The sequence below is a fragment of the Carcharodon carcharias genome, chromosome 12 (assembly GCF_017639515.1).
Source record: "Carcharodon carcharias isolate sCarCar2 chromosome 12, sCarCar2.pri, whole genome shotgun sequence".
In the NCBI taxonomy this organism is placed as follows: Eukaryota; Metazoa; Chordata; class Chondrichthyes; order Lamniformes; family Lamnidae; genus Carcharodon; species Carcharodon carcharias.
In genome coordinates, this window is record NC_054478.1 from 45184764 (window position 1) to 45198830 (window position 14067).

General features: G+C 47.2%; 1 protein-coding gene across 2 annotated transcripts in view; it reads left to right on the forward strand.

Moving 5' to 3' along the window:
• Positions 1–14067, forward strand: part of LOC121285190 (von Willebrand factor D and EGF domain-containing protein-like) — a 311018-nt gene that overhangs the window by 182048 nt on the left and 114903 nt on the right. For both annotated transcript variants that reach the window (XM_041201452.1, XM_041201453.1), the window contains exon 13: positions 13102–13238. In XM_041201452.1, the coding sequence (XP_041057386.1) occupies positions 13102–13238 (137 nt within the window). The remainder of the gene's footprint in view (positions 1–13101; positions 13239–14067) is intronic.

The window sequence follows — 14067 nt, forward strand, 5'->3', positions numbered from 1 at the left end:
TTTTCCAGCACTTGGCCCATAGCCCTGGAGGCAATGGCAACGCGAGTGAATATCTAAATGTTCACTCTTAATGTTACAAGAGTTTCTGGCTCAACCACCCTTTCAGGCAGTGAGTTCCAGACTCCCACCACCCTCTGGGTGAAAACATTTCTCCTCAACTCCCCTCTTAGCCTTCTACCTCTTACCTTAAGTCTATGCCCCCAGGCTATTGACCCCTCTACTAATGGAAAAAGTGACTTCCTATCCACCCTATCTATGCCACTCATAATCTTATACACCTCTATCAGGCCCCCTCTCAACCTTCGCTAATGCAAGGAAAACAACCCCAGCCTATCCAATCCTTCCTCATAGCTCAGACAGGACACCCGCCACCCAGGATGTCCAAAAAGCAAACCCTGCTGTGTTTGTTTACAGGCTTTTGGTGGAGCTCCTCATGCAAAGGTATTCAGTACCTGATGGATGGATCTGGTAATGGGAAAGGGTCGGGGGGGAGGGCGCTGAAATTCACCCCTCTGCCCTTGCTGTTAGCTCCCTCCCATCACCACCACCACCCCCCCCCCCGACTCCCCGCAACCCCAACCCCATAACCCTCCACCCGTGACCCCCACTCCGCTCTCAATGTAGCCTGGGTCCCTTGATGATCCTAGGCCTCTCCCTCAGTGCATTGCCAGCATCTACCACCTGATTGGCTGGCAGCTCCTGTGGTAGGGGGTGGTTCCACGTGCTGGGATCCTTGATCCTGTGGAAGGCCACCTCTGGCCACTTAGAGGCATTTAATACCTGCGGGCCTTCCCCAGGGGAGGTGATGTGGGCTCTTACTGGTTCCCTCGCCAGCTTATAAGGCCACCCACCGCACCCTGTCACCTGCATTAAACGCCGCCCCATGTGTGCCATCCATCTATCCTTCTTATGTGCAGTATTTACATTTGGCTGAATTAAATTTCATCTGCCACTTTTCTACCCACGTATTTATTTGTCCAACTCATTCAGTAAATCCTGAGTTCCTACCTTCAAGAAAATTGCCACTGCTAGTTTTGTAAAAACTGAATATTTGACTAATTTGCATTGGATTTATGAGGTCAAGTCGATGCTAATTTGAAACTGTGGTGGTCCAAACACTGAACTCTGGAAAATCCCACTCAGTATTCTAGCCCCTACTTTGCCATAACTCCTCCAAGTAGCTCTCTTTTCTACTTTAAGGAAGTATTTTACTCTGAATGCAAAATTTACTCTGAATCACCACTTCTCCAAACAAGCATTATGACTCATTGCCATTCTCCTGCCTTTTTCCCGTATCCCTGCGCATTGTTTTTATTTACATAATTATCTAATACCCTGTTGAATAGCTCGATTGAACCTGCCTCCACCACACTTCAAGGCAGTGTATCCCAGATCTGAACCACTCGCTGTGTGTAAAAGTTTTTTCTCACATCGTATTTGCTTCCTTTGCAAAACACTTTAAACCTGTGCCCTCTTGTTCTCGTTCCTTTTACCAGCAGGAACACATTCTCCCTATCTACTCTGTCCACCTTCCTCATGATTTTGATAACCTCTATCAAATCTCCTCTTAGCCTTCTTCCATCCAAATAGAACAGTCCCAACTTCTCCGATCTGGCTTCATCTCTGAAGTTTCTCATTCCTGGAACCATTTTTGTAAACCTCTTCTGCATTCTCACCAATGTGTTCACATCTTTCAAATAGAACTTTGTCAAATGTGTTTTGGAAGGCCAGGTATGTCCTGCCATAGGGTTTTCCATGGTCCACTTGGAATGCCACTTCAAAGAAGTTCAGGAAGCTTGTCAAAGATAATCTTGTTTCTGAATTCCGGGGCTATATTACACAAGGAATGGGGTTGGCAGGAGCTGGGTGGGGTGCAGGGGCATTGCTCAAAGGGCACCCGCCAATGAACAAAGAACACCCCCAAATCCTGTACCACCCCCCCTTCCTTCCTTCCAGCCTTTACTAAAATATTTTTCAGAAATGGGCTCCTCAATCCCACCTGCCTGCCCACTCATGCTGTTTATGGCATGGGGAGTGCAAAATATGGGCCTTTTGGCTTAGTAACAAGCTCAATTGCCTGTTAATTATTCATTTTAAAATGGCAGGGGTCTGCTGATTTCAGCATCCACCCACCCACCATATTATGGGGAAAGGGTTGTGGTAGGCGGGAGGGCTGCCACCCTTCATGTTTTTCATGCCCCCCCTTGCTGAAAACGCTCCTGGCAGGGGGTTGTAAAATCCAGCCCCATGTGTGCTGCTGCTGTTTACTAAATTATTATTCAGGTAATCCTCAAGTTTATTCCTGATAGTCAATCCCATTATTTTATTAAGTGAGACTATTGGGTAGATAGTTATGTGTTTCTGATTTGTCAGCCTTTTTCAATATGAACATCATAATAACTTGTTTCCAGTTCACTGGGGCTTCCCCAAGTGTCCAATCACTCTTTCATAATGACTGTTCGTGCTTCATAAATCTCCTCCATCATTGTTTTCAGCACTCAGGTAAATTGCATAATTCCCTTAGAATTTATTGGTTCTGAGCCTTTTTATACCATCTCAGAGTTTCATCTCATATATAAAGTTACAAATGTTGTCTAAGTAATCCCTGTTGGGGGAGGTAATGTTGCACATGTTTTGCATTGTGAACCTTTGGAGGAAGTAATCATTCAGCAAGTTTATTAGTTTGAGCTCACTCCCTATTTTGAGCTTGTTAGTGTCCTTTATGTTTATTACCTTTTCTTTGACTTCCCTCTTACTGTTCAAATAAAGAAATAATTTCTTGCAGTCATATTTTGCACTTACAGCTTTACTTATTCACAGGTTGGACTTTGCCTGTCTGATCATCCTTTTAACAGGATGCTATATTCATCCCAGTCCATCCTTTTTTTTCCCTGCAGGATTTTGTAAAGAAAATAGTTCCTTTGCTTCACATTAACATGTTTATTCAATTTGCTAATGCCTGTCTAGTGCTTACAGTATCTATTTTTCCTGTATGCTCAATTTTGCACCTTTAAAAGTGTTCTACTTGGCACCTGTCAAGGTGGTGTTGAACAAATTCATTATGCTTTTGCCTCATTTCTCTGAAGTTATTGTTTTTAACATTATAAAATTATTGACTCTTGGGGTGGACTTTTAATTCTGGGGTCAGGAGCCCGACGTCAAAACTAGCTTTAAATCATCAGCCAGTTAGTGGCTAGGGAACCAGTTTTCTGTCCAATTATGGACTGCAGGCAGGCTCCCGAGGCTAAAAGGCTAATGGAAGGCCCTCCATCTATAACATGTTGGCAGCCCACCAGCCAAGGTGGGAGCTGCAGATTCGTGATGGAGAGAGCATTGGTGCCTCAACACAGAGGCACCCTCTGGAGAAGGGTCAGAATTTAAAAAAAAACTATATGGCCACAACTGCCTGTGAATCATGGAAGGACAACCCCTCCACTGGACGGCCAGCACCCGTTGCTGTGGCCTGGCAACCATAACAGGGGCAGCTGTGGGGTACCTCAGGGGATTAATTGCAGCACCCCCCCCCCCCCCCCGGCCCTGCCTTTCCTGCTGTGAGCTCGTTTTGATGCACTGGTTGTGGGGAGAATTTTCCTGTTGTCATGCAGCGCGTAAAATGATGTGTGGTGATGTCGGGTGTGCGTCCCGATGTCACTGCGCATCATTCCGATCTTTCGCTCGGGGTGGGAGGGGGGGTGGTGCGCTGGTGGCGACTGCGCACCCGCCGAACTGTCAAAGGCCTGTTAAGGTCATTAATGAACCAATTTAGGCAATTGACAGGACTGCCCGTCCAACCTTAAGTTTGGCGGGTGGGCGAAGAGCCCAAGCGGCCTTCGCGTTTTTCATGAAAACTCATCCACGGACGGGATGAGGTTTCATGAAGGTTTTATTTAAAAAAATAAATAAATAAATTTTCCCCATTTCAGAAACATGTCCCAGCTCATATTGGTACTTTATTAAAAATTCTCAGTATGTTCTGAATCTCCCCGAGGGAGCTCCGGGCCTCAGGGAGATTTCTATCTCTTTCGCGTGCATGCGCAAAAGAACTCAGGTTCCGACTCTCCCTCTTCCCCCTACCCGCACAGGTAGTGCTGAGCGCTACCAGGCGCGCGTCACCCTGAACGGGCCTTAATTGGCCTGCCCGTGTAAAATGGCGGCGCAGAGCTGATCACGGGTGGCAATTGGCTCTGCGCCTGCCCACGCCTGTTCCCGACCAGCCCACCCGACAGGGAGAAAATCCTCCCCTATGTTTTGACTCAATGTGCAGCTTCACAAATGTATCCTTCACAATAACAGTGTGAACATTTCCATTTCCAGAATTAAAGTCTCCTTGATATTGACAATTCACAAAAAATTATGGGAAGCTTGTCACTCGAGATATGCCTAGAAGAATTGGATTAAGACTGTCTTAACTCAGTTCACATAAAACCTTGGTCCCAAAATAATACTTGATGCACTAAGCCATTATGCCACACAGCTCCTGCGTGATCGATTAAGCGATTGCACTGCAAACATTTTCTTCATTTTAATTGGTAGTGCATGAGCCAAAGATGTAAGCCTTTCTGCGAATTTTAGAATCCTTACTAAATTTAGGCTGCTAACACTTTAAAGTGGTCAATTTATTAATTTGACAATTTATTGATGATCATAGTTTCTCCTAATCATGATGAATTGAGCACTTCTGTGTTGTGGATTCAGCTCATAACACTTTGGTGCATTTGGTGCATATCATGGGACAGAATTATTTGCTGAGCGGGCGGGTGTGGGCCTGACCTGCTTGAGCAGAAAATGATGCACGATGACGTCGGGTGAGTGTTGCGATGTCAACGTGTACTCACGCGATATTTCACTTGGGCGTGCACATGAGTCGGAGCAGCGATCGCCATTAATTAACAGGCCAGTTAAGTCTCTTAACAATCCAACTGACGGTGATTTTTTGTTGCCCGAGCAAGTTTTCGTTCATTGCACGGGCAAAACGGGCAGGCGGGCAGGCCACAATTTGCAAAAGCTCATCCACTGCGGGATAAGAAGAGTCAGCAGCATTGTCAATGTGAGCAGTGGGGAGTTTTGGAGATAGTTGGCGCTGGTGGCTTTTTGAGACTTGGCAGCTTATTCTCTGATCGGGGCTTCATTCTTAGCATCATTTCTGGACTCATTGGTGTCTTCCTTGCCCCCTGAGGGTTCAGATCGTATGGAGCCTTCCAAGTATCAGACAGCCTCCCATTACCCTGGTAATGGGGATTGTGGTCTCCGCTGGAGGCACCTCCTTTGAGGAGGAAGAGAGGGGCAGAAGGGAGAGGAGGCCAGGTGTCCCAATGCAGCTTCCAGGTGAGCGACCCTGTGGGAGCAGAGGCGCAGGTACAAGGGGCGCAGGGCCAGCAGGAAGTCCAAGGCTGAAGGGGCCACAGAAGGGCCAGGGTTTACAGGTGGCAATACAGCCAACTCAATATGTCCGAGGTGCAATGCTGAAGAAGGCTCCATCTCTCAAGGGGGACAGTGACCTCTATTTGCCAGATGATTGGACCTGAGATCAGCTCCGACTGTGTGGGTGGATACCCGATGCCAGTGGCTCTGAAGGTCACAGTGGCCCTCAACTTCTGTGCTTCCGGTTCTTTCCAGGGCTCAGTGGGGGATCCGTGTGGAGTCTCCCAATCAGTTGTCCATAGTTGCGTCAAGCTGGCGACAGAAGCTCTGTTCAGGTAGGTATTGACCTTTATTCATTACCATATGGACGAGGCCAGCCAGGCTGAGTGAGCCAGAGGCTTCGTAGCCATTGCTATCTTCCCCCATGTCCAGGGTGCAATAAACTGCACACGTGTGGCTATGGTGAGCCCGGTTCCTTCATCAATAGGAAGGGCTTCTACTCCATGAACGTGCTTTAGTGTGTGATCACAGGATGCAGAATCTATAAGTCTGTGCAAGGTACCTTGGCAGCTCCCATGATGCGTACATCCTCAGACACTCCCAAGCGCCAGGGCTCTTCATTGCTCCAGCCCAACTGGATGGATGGCTTCTGGGTGACAAGGGCTATCCCTTGAAAAGGTGGCTCATGACGCCTCTCCGCCATCCAAGAACAGAAATGGAGCAGCGGTACAACATGAGCCATGGTTCCACAAGGGCAGTGGTAGAGAGAACCAAAGGTCTTCTCAAGGTGTGCTTCCAATGCCTGGACCATTCAGGGGCTGCACTCCAATAACCGCCAGATCATGTGTCACTGATAGTGGTTGCATGCTGTGCTCTCCACAGCCTGGCAATGGCAAGGGGGCACCGACTGGAGGCCACAGAGGATGAATCCAGACGTGAGTCAGAAGAGGAGCATGGTGAGGAGTTCACTGAGGGCGTGGAGCCAGACCTCGGTAACCTTCAGGGAGGCAGGGACACCTTGATCCAACGCTCCTTCAGCTAGGCCGCCAAATAAGAATGACCACCTCATGCCAGGGCTGCTGCATCCATCGTGAAGCTGAGAAATGACTCTTTCCTTGCCCCCCAAAATACACCCAGTGCCTGTGCAATAAAGGTTCGAGCCATCTATGTCCAGCATTACATACTGGCCTACCCTGCACCTACAAAATAAATGAAGCAGTTTCAGGCCAATAACACAAAAGCAAATTTAATTGTATGTTTGAACTGACATAGTTTGAATAGAAAGAAACCGGTGTTAGTAGTCACACCATTAAAAAAGAAAAAAATTGGGGGAACAAAAGATCACCCATGAACAGCCCTACTTGTGCTTAAGTTGCTTTAAATTTATGGGTACTACATCTAGGTGCCTCTTCCTCGCTGGCACCAGCATTGGAGACAGCCTGCTGTTTGTGCTGTCCTGTTGGCCTTGATGACCTTGGCAGTCATCATCTTGCCAGTGGAGCCTGTGCTGGCCCCACGTGGGAGGGAGCGGCCAGTGGTATGGCTGGGCTTCTCCCTAATTGCCACAGCCTCATTGGATGTGACGGTCACTGGTAGAGAGGTGAAGGAGCTGCTGCCATCATCCGGAGTGCCCTGAGAGGAGCCCGAGAGATGACAAGCAGCTTGTGCACCAAAGTGAGTTTGGCCTGGACCTCCCTGCTCACCATTGATGGATGAGCACCTAGCTGGGATACTGGTTACCCCATCCCTCACATATGATTAGCTTAGGTCAGTGCCTGTGTGAGGGCTTGCAGGTCCTAGCAGGTCCCCAGGAATCCCTGATTCTGTTCCTGGAGCAGCTTCTCCACGAGAGTCGCTACTCTCTTCATGGAGGAGGCAGTGTGCTCGGCCATGTGGTTCAACACTGTGCTCATGCTCTGCTGGGACTCCTCCACAATGGAGAACATGGCACACATTTCCGCTTGGATGTCCGACAGACACCCCCCTGGATATCCAGCATCTGCTGCCTAACGGACAACTCCCGAGGCCCATCATCAGCCTTCGACTGATCATCGTCCTGGTTCCCAGCAGTCCTCCAACTGTCAACACCCTGGGCAATCTCTGCCTCCACCTGCACCTCAAGCGAGTGTGAAGTGCCCTCACCAATGTGCACCGAGATACCATCTGCTGATCCAATGTCCACCAAGGTGCTGGTATCTGTGCTGGTGCCTGCTTCAGAGAGTGAGTGTGACACAGGTGCTTGGGGAGCATGGTGATCCTCTGGGGTCAGGGGTGGCCCTTCAAGGTCCTCAGTGCAAACGCCCACTGTTGAACCTAAAAGGGATAAGAAGGACATGTCATTAGTTAAAGTCTTCACACTGTCAGGTTGTATGCCAGGCACCATGGTGAGACAATGGGGATCTGCATCATGGTGTCCTCATTTTCAGTGATCAATGGGACTCCAATGGTTTGAGGCTCACACCACTGAAGAGGCTGCAGTGGTATGGTTGCACAAGCTGAAATTCTCACCTCAGTTTGCACAGCACTCTTACCTTTGTCTGACAGCCCAGCCTCACCGCGGCTGCTAAACCAATTTGCATGGCGCCTCTCGAGCTCCAAGGCCTCCTGCTCATAGCAAGAGAGGATGAGGAGGTGTGGGGGTCCTCCGCCATTCCGCGACCTCTCGATATTGTTATGGGATATCTTCTGAAAGGAAAGAGAAGTATCACCCAGGCTGGCACCTGCAGTGCCATTGCAGCCTGGCCAACCCCAACTGAGGAGCACCTTGCAGAACACATCCAAATTGTGGCCCTCAAGGCACAAGGCACTCAGTCAAAGCAGCCTGGGTTCACCCACTTGGACAGCTCAGTACACCTGCCAACATGGTACTCAGCCTGCCTGAATGCAACAGGTCATTGAAGCACTTCTGGCAGTGCACCCAAGCTCACCGCACCGTGTCGTGGCTGCTCACCCAGGCTTGCACCTCCTCCAATGCCCTCTTGCTGAGATGTGGTGGCCTCCTCTTCCCATCTCTGGGGACAAGGTTGTCCCTTCAGGCAGCCACCTTCTCCAGGAGGGCAGAGAGGCACTGGTCAGAAAAACGAGGGACCTTGTGCACCAACCCCACCCCCTGCCGATCTGCCCTCCCGCCTGGCATTTGCTGATACTCTGGATTCTATCCTTGCAGTGGTAGACAGACGTCCTTCCCTGGCAGCCTTTCTGGGACTGCCTGAGCCACTTTTAAGCAGGCCGCCGGTCCACCATTGGACCCGGCGGCCAACAGGCCCTGCTCTCGCTTGGCCCTTTTCTGGACAGTGACGAGCCACGTTTCACGTGAGGGGCGGTTGGCTTAACCCCTGCCTGCCCCTGTCAAGCCCGCCCGACAAGGGCAAAATTCTGCCCATGATTGCAAATAATCTGGACTTTTGCCTTTCAGTTTTCCAAAGAACTTCATCCCACAAATGAAATGCATTTTAAATTAAAATTCAATAAAATTCTAAATGTTTATACTTACACAACGGTCTCTTTCTGAGAGAATTTCCCAATCGAATTGTTTGTCTCCTTTCAAGTAATTTGGGACTTCCTCTGATTTGCCTGCCTTATCTCAAAAAGGGCTGATTGATGTTTCATGGGAAGTTTTTCTCTTTATTTGTTATATGTTAATGACAGATAGGTATGAGCTGAAGTACACAAGTGCTAAATAATTCTGCCTTTCATCAGTGCCCTTAATAAGACAGCATTTTCTTCATGCTATGTGATTTGGATAATATGCCTATCAAGGAATCTGTTGTAACATTAAGCCTTCCCCAGTGACTTTAACCACCCTATTAGAGAGAGAAAAAACATTAAAGTAAATTTACAAAATCACACAACATAATTATACATGAGGAAGGACATTTGAGCGAATTTTAGCCTGTTCTACAATGTTCATTAAAAGCTGCAAACATTCACGGTGATAAGCAGCAAACAGACCAGTTACTGTGTAATGTTTCCAAACAGCTGTCAACAGTCACACTGAACAATATATTAGTCACAATGACCGGCATTATTAACATTTTGAAGAATTGTGTTTGATGTGTTATATGTCCAGAACTGCTCTACGACTGTGTTAAATTTGCAAAATTGGTCACTCATTTAGCAGAAGCTCAAAGCAGACATTTTTAAATCCTAAACTAACACGTTTTGTACCAAAAAACCTAAATTTTGAAAAGTGGCCTCTTTGAATGTGTGCTTGTATTTTGACATTTTACAATATTTGAACAACATACTGTCACATTTTATTGTGTACCATTTTGTAAATTGTATTTACATTTTTACATTGTTCTTCTCTTGGTGATTTGACCTATTAAATACATTTGGAACAACTAAACATTATTTTCTGTGAACCTCATGAACATGTATGGGCCATAGGGGGTGGTGGGGTGCAAGAAGGGCATGGATGGGGCATGCAGAGTGTGTGGCGGGGTGGTGGTGGTGTGAGGGCTGGAGGGCTTTCCTATTCGTACTATAATTGGAACAGAGTCCCACAGCACCGAGGCGGACCTTTTAAGCATCCCGCCTCGGCACCTGGCAGCCCCTGTGGCTGCCTCTGAACTTTTTCCAGGGCCAGGTGATAGGACTGCAGCCCACTCCCACCACCACCCCTCCTTGTTACCCCCCACCGCGACACTGAAAATTCCATCCTTGTGAGCACTTTCTTCTGATGCAGGTGGGCTGAGCTGGGAATTTTCCCCACTCCCGCTAACCACCTTGTGTTTTTTTTAATGAGCTTATGTTTGTATAAGTTAACGTTCAGTTACAGGTCATTTTAGCCATGGTATGCGAAAGATGTAGACTAAAAGTTGTGGGGCTAGGAATTAGTCTTGGCAGCAGTTCAAACAACAGTGACCACCTGTTATAATTGCTGCCCCACATTCAGTTCTATGGAAGTCAATGGAGCTGTATATTGGCTAGGTGTATAACAGGCGGTCACTACACGCTGTGCATTTTCTGAGACTACCCAAGATTAATTTCTACCCCGTGGTAAGTAAAGCAGATGTATACTGTACCAAAGTAAATGAAAAAGTTACAGAACATTTACCTAGAGAATAAGACCAGTGAAGATAATTTTGGAGACAAACGGAGTTAGGGTACACTTTTTAGGGTAATTTAAGATACAAAAGGCTCAAGAAAATGCAGACTTGCGAAAGTTAAGGGTCTAAAAGTGCAGACAGGGACAGTGGTTTCATTCCAAAAGGTGTCGATGAAAATCTCCCCTCATCAGTCAGTCTTGCCACCTCGTGAAGAAGTTATGCTATGTCAGTTCAGTACTTTTGTACAATTAGGCGATTGTCAACAGTAAATGCACCATGCAATTTGCTGCCATTATCATATTTTGGGCACTTCAGCTCATCTTATCTGACTCTAATGGATCTAAGATTCTCCCTACTAATTCTGAAGCCCCTTTATTTCAGAAATAGTGAGACATGTTATCTCTCTACTACCAAACTCTTTTTTTCAAATTTGTGTTTTCATTTGTGCTCATTAAGTTAGGGAAAGACATTAGAGGAGAATACTCTTTCTACTTTTGATGCCAGTATAAGTTCAATCACCCCAAGATGCGGTATGACACTGCTGGCAACGAGAGCACAGCAGAAGAACAACAAATGATCTTCTGCTGTAATAACGTTTTGCCATTTATTCCCAGCACCCTTCCCTAATATCGAGTTATAGATGAACATCTACTAGAGGTGGGTGGAATTTTCTGAGGCCTTGTACCTTTGGTAGGGACTCCGCATGCAGTGGAGGCTTCATTGGAAAATCACAGGTGTTATTCTCAAGAATTTGCACCTGAGGCCCTGGCCATTACACAAGGTCTTGGAATGTTCCGTCCATTCCATTTGGTCTTTGCTCCTTGGGTGAGAAACAAGGACTCTGTCTATATATTGTGTCCAGCAGTGAATGCATTATGAAGTACTGGATGGTTGGGAGTCGCAGTGTTTAGAAAACAGTAGCTACTTAAAAGGAGTGAAAGCAGAAAATGCTGGAAATATTCAGATGGTTATGCAGCACTCAAGAGAAACAGAGTTAACGTTTTGAGTCAAAAACGACCCCTTCATTAGGACAGAATTAGAGATACATAAAAGAGTTCACAGGTATTTATATACCACAAGGACATAGGACAGAATTTTACAGCCACCACCGCAAACCACCCCCCCCCCCCAAGGTGGGTTTGAAGTTGCTTGGTGTGTGTGGGGGGGGGGGGGGGGGGGGGGGGAGGTGGTGGCAAAATTCTATGGGTGACATTCTAGCTGCTTCCACCATCTTCGTTGCAAATTTACTGATGGTGGGTGAGGCCTAGGACTACCCACCCACCCTCGCCCCAGTTGAGACCATTAACCAGCCATTTAGTGGCCACTTGCTGCACGACCACAATTTTCTGACTGGTAGGGAGGTCAGTGAAAGATAGGGGTGGTGGTGGCAGTTGAATGTGGGTGTCAGATAGCCTGCTCTGGCCTCAGGTGGGAAAGGAAGGTGGGGTGTGCCTCCTTCACGGTCCATCTTTTCTGATTGAGATCCCCTCCACCAAGGTCTTCCCCACCTCTCCCCCATTTCACCTACCATCCTGGCCTGTACATCCCCAATCCCCTCGCTCTGCCACCTGTCCTGGCCCCAATGGGAACAACGAGAGCTCTCTAGACTTACCTTTTATCCAGCTCTTTGTTTTCTGGGACTGGATGCAACCCCAGCATTGGCCACCAGAGGCTGACTTGATAAGGAGGGAAGGCCCATCTGCAGCCAATTAACACTCCTCATAGTGGTAAATGGCTGTGGAGCACCAATCCGGAGCAGTGGCAAGTTCCCCGCCACCTATTAAATCCTGCCCATAGTCATTTGAATAGATTATCATGATCACTTGAAGCTGTGTATTAGAGTTACAACTTGAAATTACTCATTGTTATCTGTTTTACACGTAGTTTGACATTTTATGATTTATTTATTTTTGAGTGTAGTATTGTATCAGGAGTTGGAATATTACCCCCATCAGTATGTTCCATTGATTTGACGCACAAGGTCATTCATACAGAAAATGGGCAGAATTTTAACACTGGTGGGATTTTACGGTCCTGCCGAAGTTAATAGACTTCTGAATGGCTTGCTGCATTTTACACCCTCGCTCCCACGACGACAGGCAGGAAAGTTCCGCCCAATGGATGACAAGACTACAGTTTTATTGACTAATGATCTGCTGATGATTAACAGGAAATTTTCTGCCCAGTTAATTTGATACAAGCTTTTCTTTGTCTACAAACAAGCTTTGTTCCAGCACCGAACTGCCATGATTGACGGCTTTTTTGGCCATAGAACAAGTACACCTGTCATTCATTATGTCCAGGGCAAGATGTCATGCTAGGGTTTTGTGATCTGGACTTTGTGATTAGACCTTTACAATGTTTGCATTGGATCAGATTCTCTTGGACTACCCATCACTATAATCACCAGCTTTTTTCTCCATTGTGTGGCACACGTGTACTTCTTGTTCAGAACTGTGATCAGTTCGAGAAGTTAAGGTACACACAGTTTAAAACGGAGATTATTAAAAATAGGTTTTGCACTTGTTATCATGTTTTGAAGGACGGAACTGTCTGTGTTTACTTTAAATTAATCAAAGCACTGATGAGCAAAATTTATATGCTGTCAGAATGTTTCTTTTTCAATATATCGAGTTAATGTTCCCTGCCATTTCGATTGATTGTGATTATTTATTTTTCTCTTTTTAAGATCAGCCTCCTGAGATTACTGATCTGGAGAATGGAGGGCTTTGTGATATTCGAATCTACGAGTGCAACAGTATCAGAGTATTTGGCCTAGGCTTCAGAGACTCTCCTGATCTCCAATGTGAAGTTACCACTGTAAAGGTAAGGGATATATACAGTGATTTGGAAGCATGGGGATAATTTTAGGGTACTCCACCCGTGGGTTTGCAGGTCAGGGGGGCGTAAAATTCCCAGGGTGACCTTCCCACTGACTTCCCGCATGCCCCCACCCTGTATGCAATTTTACAGTGGGGCAGGCGAGTTCCAGGGCCACTTAAGGGCCTCTTCTAGTCCACCCTTGATTTTGAGGCTGTCAGGATGAGTTCAGGGACAGGGGGAATGCCCAGTAAGTCATCCTGCACGGGCCAAGGGCAGGAAGTGGGGATGCCTCTCTCAAGGGTCCGCTTTCCACATCGGGTGCTCCATGCATCCCCAGCCTCTCCATCAAGACCCCCACCCTGTCTCCCCAACCCCCTGGGCCTCACACCACCTCCCCACTGAGAGAACCCCTGAACTTACCTAGTCGTGGACTCTGGGTCTTAGAATCTAGAGAATGTTTGTGGTCCTAGACCTGGCCACTACTGCCACTGGCTTTGCTAGGATTACAGAGCTGCTGGCCTATCAAATTGTCCACCAGCTCTCTGGAGTGGAACTTGTGCCCGGGTTAGGGGCAGTAGTCCAGTTGTCAGCCAATTAACACTCCATAGAGCGTTAAATAGCTGAAGGGCTTTTTAAAAATTTATTCTTTCATGGAATGCAGGCATCACTGAAAAAGCCAACATTTGTTGCCCATCTCTAATTGCCCTTGAGATTACAAGACTTTGCAGGTGTGATGTCTGGTAGAGGCAGAGGTGGTAAAGGTCTCAGTAAAGGCGGTGCTAAATGGCACTGGAAAGCCCTTTGAGATAATATCCAGGGAATCACTAAACCC